We start from the raw sequence: 12,523 nt of genomic DNA, 5'->3' as shown, positions 1-12,523 counted from the left end.
CTGCCTCTCTCAAGTCTTGCTGAAGTCTCATTAAAACCTACTGTTAATCTGAAAAGACTGAGAATCCAGGGTAAAAGTCTGCTGTGCCAAGAAATTAGCTAAACAAAATAACACATTTTGCTGTGTTAAGAAAATATGGAGTAAAATGTCTCCTGCATCTCTGCTTAATCTAATCAAAATATTATGGTCAGTAAATAAGCTGGATAGAGAGAAACCATCTCATCTGGTGAAAAGTCTAGGAATAGAGGATGTGGTCTGAGAATAAGAACCTGATCTGTAGGAGTGAAATATAGAAAACATTGTGGTGAAAGTCTGTAACTCTCTTTCCCACAAATGACAGTTGATGCTAATTTAAAAGTTGATGGACTTTTTTTATGAACCAAAAGTATTAAAAGACACTGGTAAATTAGACCACTGATCAACTACTATAATGGTGGAATAGCTCAAGGTACTGCTGTTCCTGTATTTTTATACAGTGTTAATTTGGAAAAACAACACTTGAATTCATAGATCTAAATTGGTATCCTTATGAGTTAGAGATCACCTGGGGGTTACCATTGACCCACAAACTGACCAGGGACTATTCATATAAATACTGTGGCTAAAAGAGCAGATTAGACTCTTGGAATCAAACAATGACTAACTTGGCTCCTGGCTCCCCAAGGCTTCCCCACTTTCTAGAAGGCATATATCAGGAGTGTTTTGGCATACTCCTCAATTTCCTTACTGAGTGTGGTTTCATTAATTTTCAAAAAACTTGACACCTCCAGGACACAGCAGCTTGATTGAATGGAACCATATGCATAAGTATTCACTTCTTTCTCCATCAGCACACAGTAGCAGCAGTGTGTACTATCTATATGATGGACTGCAAAAATTCACCATGGCTCCTTAGACAGCACCTTTCAAACACATGACCATTGTCATCTAGAAGGGTAAGAGTAGCAGATACGTGGGGAGCACCACCACCTAAAAATTCCCCTCCAAGCCACTTTCTATCTTAGAATTATATTGTTATCTCTTCATTGTTGTTGGGTCAAAATCCTAGAGGTCCCTCTGTAATGTTGTGGATGTACCTATACTAACTGGACAGTATCAGTTCGAATAGTTGCTCACCTCCACCTTCTTGAGGGCAAGTAAGGATGAGCAATAAATGCTGGCCTAGCCAATGATGTAAATGTCTCATGGAATGGAAAACATGTGCCAAAGAACTTGGTGCCCAGTTCATGACAGAAGACTTGCTGTTGTATTGTCATGCAAGAGTGGTAGGATAGGAACAGATTTTGCTGAACATCGAGATCTCCAAAGAGCTGTATTAAAAAAAAACTTTTGACAGGTCAGTAAATGTTATTTAGACCTGTTTACTTTGACTTGGACACATCTCTTATTTGGCAAGTGACCATGATCGTGTATGGTTCCCCTAGTTGTTCAGAATCTATATTTACTCTGAAGAAGTATGTACATGCTGACAGATGGGTGGTACATGTGGATTCTACAAAGTGGCAGAAGCGATGTACCTCTATAGTTATCATAAATTGATTTATCATCGTTCTTGAAAACTGATATTGTGAAAGTCAGGACACATTACCTGCCCTTCTCAGATTTTTTTGCAAAATGACCAAAGTTTGTGTGAAAGCCCATGACCATCAGCTTTATAGATCCTTGCAGGAAAGTTGTCCTGACTGCACACACTGTTGTTTTTCATCTCTTGAATCACCTTCTGTGGACTTCTGATTCAGAAGGTTGCTGGTAGTGCATGCCCCTTCCAATAGTCTCAGATAGCTGTGTTATCTTTGAGAAGGTTATTGTTGATGCCAGCTTGGTTCGGGAGGAGGAGAAGGAAAGACTAATTTGATTTTGATGCATGAATAGATAGACATGGTGGTTTGGAAGAAATTGCAACATAATGCAGAACAATGCAGCACTGGATTTCATTGGCCTTGTGCTTGCCACATTCTTGATAACACGTCATTTTCTGAGCTTTTTTAATAGCAAGTAGAAAGTATTATTTCGAAATAACGCAAACACTTTTAGCAGTCCAGGGTCTATGAATTCCTCCATTTGGTTACCTGAACTAATGTATACTTCTTTGCTTTGGTTCCTGATTGCAGTTCTATAAATTGTTTTTAGTTAGAACATTTCATTGGGTTAAAGATGCTTTAATAATGCCTGATATTGTAGTGGATTATTCTTTACTTGGTCTAATAGTAGCACTGTGCATAGAGTAAGAGGATTTTCTGTCACACTTTGTTTGTCTTCATTATAATAAGATAGTATATCTGTTTCTGCCTGGTTTCAAACTGGGCACCTTGAGCGTGTTAGGTAAATGTGATAACTACAGCAGAGAAACTTGGCGCAACCTTCAGCCAGAAGTGCCAAGTGGATGATCCATCTCTGCCTCCTCCACTGGTCTCCAGCATTACAGATTTACTCTGTATGATGTCAAGAAATAGTTGGAGTTACTGGATTCTGAAAAGGCTATGTGCCCTGACAATATCCCAGTAATAGTACTGAAGACTTGTGCTGCAGAGCTTAGCACTACGCTAACCAAGCTGTTTCAGTTGTGATCCCCTTCCCCCACCTCATCCTAGCTTCTAACCTCCAGCAACTTGATCCCCTGACCTGTCCGGACTTGTCCGACCTGCCCAGCTCCTTTGCCACCTATCCACTCCACCCTCTCCTCCCTGACCTATCACCTTCATCTCCTTCCCCACTGACCTATTGTACTCTATGCCACTCTCTCCCCACCCCCACCCTCCTCTAGCTTATCTCTCCACGCTTCAGGCTCTCTGCCTTTATTCCTGATGAAGGGCTTTTGCCCGAAACGTCGATTTTGCCTGTCTTCGGATGCTGCCTGAATTGCTGTGCTCTTCCAGCACCACTGATCCAGAATCTGGTTTCCAGCATCTGCAGTCATTGTTTTTACCTCAGTTGTGATATAGTACTGGCATCTTTTTTTTAGATTACATTAGATTACATTACAGTGTGGAAACAGGCCCTTCGGCCCAACAAGTCCACAACGACCTGCCGAAGCGCAACCCACCCATACCCCTACATTTACCCCTTACCTAACACTACGGGCAATTTAGCATGGCCAATTCACCTTACCTGCACATCTTTGGACTGTGGGAGGAAACCGGAGCACCCGGAGGAAACCCACGCAGACATGGGGAGAACGTGCAAACTCCACACAGTCAGTCGCCTGAGGCGGGAATTGAACCCGGGTCTTTGGCGCTGTGAGGCAGCAGTGCTAACCACTGTGCCACCGTGCCACCCATCTACCTGACAAGTGGAAGATTGTCCAGGTATGTCCTGTACACAAGAGCAGGATAAATCCAACCTTTTCAATTATCACCCTATTAGTTTACTCTCATCATCAATAAGGTTATGGAAGGTGTCACCAACAGTGCTATCAAGCAGCACCTGCTTAGCAGCTCATCAATACTCAACTTGAATTCTGCCGAGGCCACTCGGCTCTTGACCTCATTGCAGCCTTGGTTTAAATATGGACAAAAGAGCTGAACTCCAGGGGTGCAGTGAGACTGCACTTAATTTCAAGGCTGCATTCAACATACATGACATCAAAAAGACCTAGCAAAACTGGAATCAGTAGAAATCAGGAGGCAAACTCTCCATGGGTTGGAATCTTACCTGACGCATAGGAAGATGGTTATGGTTTTTGGAGGTCAGTCATCTCAGCTCTGCAGGAGTTGCTCAAGATAGTATCCTAGGCCCAAACACCTTCAGCTGCTTCATCAACAATCTTTTCCCCTATTATAAAATCAGAAGTGGGATGTCCGCTGATGTTTGCATAATGTTCAGTACTATATGTGACTCATCCGATACTGAAGCAGTCCACATTCAAGTATCCAGGCTTAGGCTGAAGAGTAACACACAACATTCATACCACACAAATGCCATGTCTAATAAGAGACCATCTAGTCATTCCCCATGACATTCAATGGTGTTAGAATCACTCAATCTGCATTATCAACATCCTCTGAATTACCATTGATCAGAAATTCAAATAAATTTACCATATAAACACCCAATGGCTACAAGAGCGATCAGAGTCAAGTAACTCACCTCCTGACTCCCCAAAGCCTGTCTACCATCTATAAGTCACTGGTATGATGGAATATTTCTCACTTGGCTGGATGGGTGCAGCACCAAAGAAGCTCCAACATTCAAGGAAGCTTGACGGCATCAAGGACAAAGCAGCCTGCTTGATGGGCACTACATCTACGTCTACTCCACCCACCACTGACACTCCGTAGCATTATTGTTTACTATCTACAAAATGTCCTGCAGAATTTCACCAAAGAACCTTAAAGAGCACCTTCCAAACCCTCACCACTTCCATTTAGAAGGACAAGGGTGGTGGACACGTGGGAATACCACCACCTGCATGTTTCTCTCGAAGCTACTCAATATCCTGACTTAGAAATACTTCACCATTCCTTCACTGTTGCTGGATCAAAATCCTGGAATGCCCTCCAAAATGATATTGTGAGTCTGCCTACAGCACATGAGCTGCAGTGGTTCAGGAAGACAGCTCACCACCAGCATCTTGAGCAACTAGGGACAGGCAATAAATGCTGGCCAGCCAATGATGCCCCTGTCCTACTCGTGAATTTTTATATCAAAAATTGTAGGTTAAATGTTCATGACAAGACTTGGAATACCTGTTTTGGGCTAACATCAGTGCTGCACTGTTGTAGATACCATCTTTTGGATGAGACTTTACATTGAAATCCTTTGTAATTAGTAGCATAAAATTACTCATGGTGAGATTTGACGTACAGCATTAGATTTCAATGCCCTGGCTACCCTCACCGCAAAATTTATCTCATTTTGCTTTGTAGGACTTTAGATGTTAAGTTGGGTTGCTGCACTTGGCTACATTACATACCAAAAAACAGCATTTCCTTTGTTATGAAGATGTGGGTTTACCTTTAACAGAGTTAAAAACAGCAGAACTACTGGACCCAGCACCAAATGTACTCAAAAATGGTAACAATATAACAATGGGTCAAACAACCCGATGAGTTTGTTGCTTAGAGACAAAATCAAATTTGAATTTGGCCAATCAGTTTAAATTATACCCGAAACACATCAAACTCCAATAAAGATTGAATTGAGTACATTGACAATTTTAAACGCCAATGACAGAATGCGATGCTCTGGAGTATAAGACTGGGGAAAATTGAACAGTTGAGAGAAGAACTGCCATGGCCCAGCATGTAAACAGATTGCTTGAAAATAGCTCTCTCTTAAAAGTACCTTTTCGATCAGTAACCTGTGTCGCAGAAATTCCTAACAAGAAAAGAAGACATAGGAAGATCCGAAGACAAGAACCTACAGCTTGGATGCTGCCTGACCTGCTGCGCTTTTCCAGCAACACATTTTTCAGCAAGAGCCTACAGCTGCCTGGTTTTGAGATAAGAAGTGTTGTTTTGTAAATTTTAATTGGGAGTTTTATCGGACTAGTATTATAGAAGGGAAACTAAAAGATAGGTTAGAGAAAGAAATTGTAAATAGTGGTTAGTTAATTATTCTCGGTTATATTTTAAGAAATAAAGTTGTTGACTTTTACTGTAAATAGTTCTTGGCCATTCGAACTTTACAGATTACTGGGAAAAATCTTTTCTGTGTTGCTGTTTAAATTAAGCAGGAGTTTTACCCCGTGTCATAACACCTTGTTTTTCTTTGTCCTATTGTTGTCTGTTTTAACCTTGCACTCAGTCCTTCTGTCACTTCGTGCTATTCACCAGATCATAGACATTCCCTTTTTTGTTTCAGTCTGACTGATTTCACTGTGTTTATGGAAGGTGAGTAATGACAGCCAAACTTCTATAGGTAGTTGATGTAAATACACAAATTTTTAACTATATTCCCAAGGTTTTATCCTTTCAGATGTGAACGTGTCCGAGGAAAACCAGTTTAGTGATATGGGTTGGAATGCTAGTGGTTTCATACTTATCAGCAGTGCTTTAAAAAGTGTAGAATTAAGAATAGAAGCATATTCAAAATGTAAATGCAGCTTGTTTTGAATAGTTCATTTTATTACATGCATCAATACACTATTCTGACTGTTAAGCACATTGTTTTCTGATTTCTTTGGTACAAAATTTCTGATAAATTTCTGTTATGATTTTGCAGCATAACGCACCAATTCCTCAGGGTGGAAGAGGGGCTATTCAGTTTGTCACTCACTACCAGCATTCCAGTGGCCAGAGACGCATCAGAGTCACTACAGTCGCCAGAAAGTAAGTTTGTTGCAGATCTGCTAATGTGTATGTTGTGCAACCTATGTAGTCTCTAACTTACAAGCTTCAATTATGCTTTAAATTCACTAAACTTTGGCAATTTTTAAATTCAAGTGGCACTGAACTTTGTTAATTTTGTAATCTGACACTGTAATGATTTATTAAGATTGATAGTTAGCATATCAAGACATTTCTGGCTTTTGGGATTTTCTGGATTTCTGAATAATGTCAGAATGCCTAATCACAAGTGAGTGAATGGGATGTAATCTAAATATGTACCTAAGACATATATTAGTGATTTTTAAAAAGATTTGTAGCTCTGGTTGATGACAAGTATACAAGTTAGCTTGCCAAGTTTGAAGGTTTGTTTTCAGATGTTTCATCACCATACTGGGTAACATCATCAGTGAGTATCTCCGGTGAAGCGCTGATGGTATGTCCTGCCTCTCTGTTTATAGGTCTTGGTTTCTTAAGGTGGGTGATGTCATTTCTGGTTCTTTTTTCAAGGGAAGGTAGATAGGATCTAAATCGATGTGTTTATTGATGAAGTTCTGGTTAGAATGCCAGGCCTCTAAGAATTCTTGTGTGTGTTTTTGTTTCGCCTGTCCTAGGATGTGTGTGTTGTCCCAGTCGAAGTGGTGTCCTTCTTTGTCTGTAAGTATAGAAACTAGTGATAGTGGGTCATTTCTTTTGGTGGCCAGTTGGACCAAAAGTGTGGATTTGTTGGCCGAAGGGCCTGTTTCCACACTGTAGGGACTCTGTGATTCTATGATACTCTTAAATGACAGAAAAATATTACTAGCAAGTGCCGAGTGGGCCCTGAATATTTCTTTGCCAACTTGACATAGGCAGAGTTTGGCATGAATAACTCAGTAACTGAGCACAAGAAAAACTGGAAAGGCCTGAAGTTGAGTCAGGAAGATGTATGCAAATTTTACTGAATTGCTGCTCCTGTTTACGACTGTACAAGCTTCTTATCTCAGGTTAGCAACTCTGACTCACAGAAATACAAAAGGTATTGGATGAAAACGTGGCAACAGAGGTTGATTTAATTGGGACAAAAGCTGATTATTATACAATAATGTGTAGGAGTGGGGGGTAGTTGGGTGACAAAAGGATTAATTAATGTATGTGCAATACAATGCTGTCCATCCTTTTAAAAAAACTCCTGAAACATCGTCAAATATTCTTCGTTATGTTCGAGCAATATTAGAGTAAAATGTATGTTTTCAATAAGTAGGAGGCAGGGCAGGTACACTTTAAATTCTTTTCTCATCTCTTGGAGAGCCAGTGTTCAAATTTCAGAAAGTTGAGGTTGTCATAACTGTAAATATAAATTTCGTTTTAAAAAAATCCAAAGTAATAACTTGATGATTTAAATGAGCAACTAATCATTCTGACCATTGAAATGTCCCAAGCAGCAGAACTTAATTATCACACCTTTGTTTGCCATGTCAGCTAAGACAGGGGAGAAAATAGAATAGGCCAAGTTCTGATCTTAGGAAAATGGGTGACACTGCAGTCGAGGTAAGGAGTTTGATTGAACTAACACTGATTATGTATCACCTCTAGTGGTGCACACACTCTGAGCTGGTCTCAGTGAAATTCATGAATGCGGGATTGGCTTAGTCTTTGTCTTGCACCCGTCTGTCTCTGTCCCCTGTGCTCTCTCCACCCATCGCTCCTTTGTTTGTCTGTCTGTCTCTCTGCCTTCTCCTTTCCAAGTATGTTGCTCTCAATCCCCTCTCCCATTTTCCCACTCTGTTGCGCTGCTGCACGATTTCTTACAGATTTACAGATTACTTACAGATTACTTATAGTGTGGAAACAGGCCCTTCGGCCCAACAAGTCCACACCGACCCGCCGAAGCGCAACCCACCCATACCCCTACATTTACCCCTTATTACCGAACACTAAGGGCAATTTAGCATGGCCAATTCACCTAACCTGCACATCTTTGGACTGTGGGAGGAAACCGGAGCACCCGGAGGAAACCCACGCAGACACGGGGAGAACGTGCAAACTCCACACAGTCAGTCGTCTGAGTCAGGAATTGAACCCGGGTCTCTGGCGCTGTGAGGCAGCAGTGCTAACCACTGTGCCACCGTGCCGCCCACCAATTTCATTCCGCCCTTCACTAGCCTCGCTCTTTCCCCATTCTCTCTTGCCCCTTTTCCCCTTCTGTCCTCCCTCTTCCCTGCCTCCCAACACCACTCTGTCACCCCGTTCTCTCTCTCCTACATGCTCTCCAGTTCTAATCCTACTTCATGCTCTTCCCTTTTTCCCCTCCCACGATCTTAGCTACCCTCTAAGATAAATTAATTTCCTTTAAAACAGATACCTCTTCCTCTTAAATTATGGTTTTAGTTTCTTCCACAAGCTGAAACGTCCTTCTAATATCCAATCATTTCAGGATTTTGTATGTTTCAATAAGATCCAGGACTGGGATCACTGTTTACCAATAAGGGGTTACCCATTTAAAACAGAGGGAAGGTGAAATATTTCCTGTTAAGGTTGTGCAAGTTAGGTGAATTGACAATGCTAAATTGCCTATAGTGTTCAGGGATGTGTAGGTTGGGTTCATTAGTCAGGGGTAAGTATAGGAGAAAAGGGTATGGAATGAGTTTGGGTGGGTTACTCTTTGGAGGGTTTGTGTGGACCTGATGGGCCGAAGGGCCTATTTCCTCACTGTAGGGATTCTCTGTTCCATGTTGGGAAACTTCTGAACTTTGGAATTTTAGATAATAGGCATATACTGTTTTTGCATGAGTTAAAGCCATCATTCCAGGAAGGAGTCAAGTGAAGCTTTTCTGAACTTTTCTAAGATGTGTTTCTTTCGAATAAGGCCACCAAAACAGTGCACTGTACTGTTTTCACCAAAGCCCTGACTACCAAAGCCCTGCTCTTATATTCTTATATGGCAAAATAACAATCAGTACATTAATTATGGATAACTTTAACTTTCTCATAGCTCGGAAAAGTCAGATTAGCAGAGGCAGCCACAAGGAAGAATTCATAGTGTATTTGGGACAGTTTGCTAGAACAATATGTTGTAGTTCCAATGATGTCAGAATAAAGGATCCCTAGAAATCAGTGACCATTACATGAAAGAATTTAATATTCACTTTGAGGGGAAGTAACATGGGTCAGAAACAACTGTGCTAAATTTATAACAACGGTAATTACAAAGGATTGAGTGCAGAGCTAGCTGGAGTAGACTGGGAAAGATGGTTGAGGAACAATGGCAGACATTTAAGAAAATAGCTTATCACTCATAACAAACCTATATCCCAGAAAGAAGAAATCTCGGAAGGGGATAACGGTATAAGTGCTAAATCGTAGTTAATGAGGAAGGCTAAGGATATCATTAAATTGAAAGAAAAACATATAATGAGGCAATTGAGATGGACAGCAAAAGCTTCCTTTTAAATATATAAAAAGGAAGAGAGGAGTCAAAGTTTACATAGGCCCCTTTGAAAGCAAGGCTTGGGAGGTCATAATGAGAATGAGGAAATGACAAAGGAGTTGAATAAATACTTTACATACATCTTAAAAAAATACTAAATAATAAAGAGCCAAAAGGAGAGGAAATAATTCAATAATTATCACTAGAGGGGGAAAAAGAAGTTCTAAGGGAAGGAGGCGAAAATAGAGGATAACTATAGGCCAGTTAGCTTAATGACTGTTACTGTGAATTGTTCAAGTCTGTGTTAAGGAAAATGCTAAAATGGAGCTAAGGAAAGTGAAGATCCACTGGAGAGAATTTATGCATGGAGTAGGAGGAAATGGGAGGGGTTCTTAATGAGCACTGTACATCATTATTTCCAAAGGAGTAGATTATAGTGGATGGTGAGTTTTTGAGAGCAATATATTGTTATTCTGGAGCATGTCAATATATTGGGGAAAAAAAAGGAGGAAGTATTGTGTGATTTGAAAAAGGACTAAGATAGACAAATCCCCAGGACCTGATAGGACCTATCCCAGAATACTGAGGGAGGCAGATGAGGAAATTGCTGGAGCCTCGTATGAAATCTTCGCATCCTGTTTAATCACAGGAGAGGTCCCAAAGACTGTAGAATATGCAATGTTCCTTTTGTTTAAGAAGGGCAACAGAGATAATCTAGGAAATTACAAGCCTGTCAACCTTGCATCAGTGGTAGGGAAATTATTGGAGATGGTTCTTAGGGTTAAATTTAATCACATTTGGAACAGTATGGGCTTATTAGCAGTAGGCAACATTGGTTTGGGCGGGGAATGTTGTGTCTCTCAAACCTGATTGAGTTTTTCAGGTGACAAAGATGATTGGGGCAGGGCAGTAGATGTTGTCTAAATGGACTTTAGCAAGGCCTTTGACAAGGTCCTTCATGGCAGGCTGATACAAAAGGTGAAGTCACACAAGGTCAGCGGTAAGCTGATAAGATAGATACAGAACTGGCTTAGTTACGGAAGGCAGAGTTATGATGGAAGGGTTTTTTTTTCTGACTAAAGATCTGTCACCAGTGGTGTTCCACAGGGATCTGTTTGTACTGTATAAATGATTTGGAGGAGACTATAAGTGGTCTAATTACTAAGTTTGTAGATGACACAAAGCTTGGGGAAGCAGCAGATAGTGATGAGGATTGCCAAAGGGTACAGCAGGATATAGATAGGCTGAAGACTTTGGAGGAGAAATGGCAGATGGAGGTTTGTCCGGACAAATGTGAGATGATGTGTTTTGGAAGATCTAATGTAGGAGGGAAGTATATAGTAAATGGTAGAACCCTTATTAGCATCAATGTGTATAGGGATCTAGACATGCAAGTTCACAGTTCCCTAAAAGTGGCAACACAAGTAGAAAAGATTGTCAAGAAAGTATATAGCATGCTTGCCTTCATTGGTCAGAGCATAAAGGTTAACAAGTCACGTTGAAGTTGTATAGAATTTTATTTAGGTCACATTTGGAATATTGTGTACAGTTCTCGTCGCAACACTATCAGAAGCTTGTGGAGGCTTTTGAGAGGGTACAGAAACAATTTACCAGGATGTTGGCTACTTTGCAGGTATTAGCTACTAGGACATATTGGACAAACTTGATTGGTTTTCACTTGAAAGCTGAAGGATGAGGGGAAACCTGATAGAAGTTTACAAAATTAAGAGGCATTGATAGAATGGATAATGAGAGTCTTTTTCCAAGTGTCAAAATGTCAATTACTAGGGGCCATAGGTTTAAGAAAAAAGGGGTATCTTTAAAGGAAATGTAAGAGGCAAATATTTTAAACAGAGGATGGTAAAGGATTAAGGAGAATCCAAAGGGATTTTATAAATACATTAAGGACAAGAGGATAACTAAGGATAGAATAAGGCCCCTCAAAGATCAGCAAGGCAGCATATGTGTGGAGCTGCAGGAGATGGGAGAGATACTAAATGCATCAGTGTTTACTGTGGAGAAGGACATGGAAGATATAGAATGTGGGGAAATAGATGGCGACATCCTGAAAAATGTCCATATGACAGAGGAGGAGGTGCTGGATGTCTTGAAATGCATAAAAGTGGATACATCCCCAGGACCTCATCAGGTGTACCCTAGAACTCTGTGGGAAGCTAGGGAAGTAATTTCTGGGCCTCTTGCTGAGATATTTGTATCATTGATAGTCACAGGTAAGGTGCCGGAAAACTGGAGTTTGGCTAACGTGGTGCCACTATTTGAAGAAGGGTGGTCAGGAAAAGTAGGAACTATAGACCAGTGAGCCTAACATCGGTGATGGGCAAGTTGTTGGAAGGAATCCTGAGTGACAGGATTTACATGTATTTGGAAAGGCAAGGACTGATCAGGGATAGTCAGCATAGCTTTGTGCATGGGAAATCATGTCTCACAAATTTGATTGAGATTTTTTGAAGAAGTAATGAAGAGGATTAATGAGGACATAGCTGTGATCTATATGGACTTCAGTAAGGTGTTCAGCAAGGTTTCTCGTGGGAAACTGATGAGCAAGGTTAGATCTCATGGAATACAGAGAGAACGTGCCATTTGGATACAGAACTGGCTCGAAGGTAGAAGACAGAGGGTGGTGGTGGTGGGTTGGTTTTCAGACTGGAGGCTTGTGACCAGTGGTGTTCCAAAAGGATTGATTCTGGGTCTACAGCTTTTCATCATTTATATAAATGATTTGGATGTGAACCTAGGAGGTATAGTTAGTAAGTTTGCAGATGAAACCAAAATTGGAGGTGTAGTGGACAGCAAAGAAGAGTACAACAAGATCTTATTAGATGGGCCA

The 12,523-nt window shown here is 40.8% G+C and overlaps 1 protein-coding gene across 2 annotated transcripts in view; it reads left to right on the top strand.

The window, feature by feature from the left end:
- The window catches only part of LOC122552902 (protein transport protein Sec23B), a 72,494-nt gene that overhangs the window by 35,738 nt on the left and 24,233 nt on the right, over window positions 1-12,523 (top strand). For both annotated transcript variants that reach the window (XM_087991433.1, XM_087991434.1), the window contains exon 13: window positions 6,163-6,269. In XM_087991433.1, the coding sequence (XP_087847559.1) occupies window positions 6,163-6,269 (107 nt within the window). The remainder of the gene's footprint in view (window positions 1-6,162; window positions 6,270-12,523) is intronic.

The sequence above is a fragment of the Chiloscyllium plagiosum genome, unplaced genomic scaffold (genome assembly GCF_037043375.1).
Source record: "Chiloscyllium plagiosum isolate Xiang-an unplaced genomic scaffold, Cpla_swu_hap1 HiC_scaffold_10, whole genome shotgun sequence".
NCBI lineage: Eukaryota > Metazoa > Chordata > Chondrichthyes > Orectolobiformes > Hemiscylliidae > Chiloscyllium > Chiloscyllium plagiosum.
The sequence above is the reverse complement of the archived record's forward strand: the minus strand, read 5'-3'. Positions and strand labels throughout refer to the sequence as shown.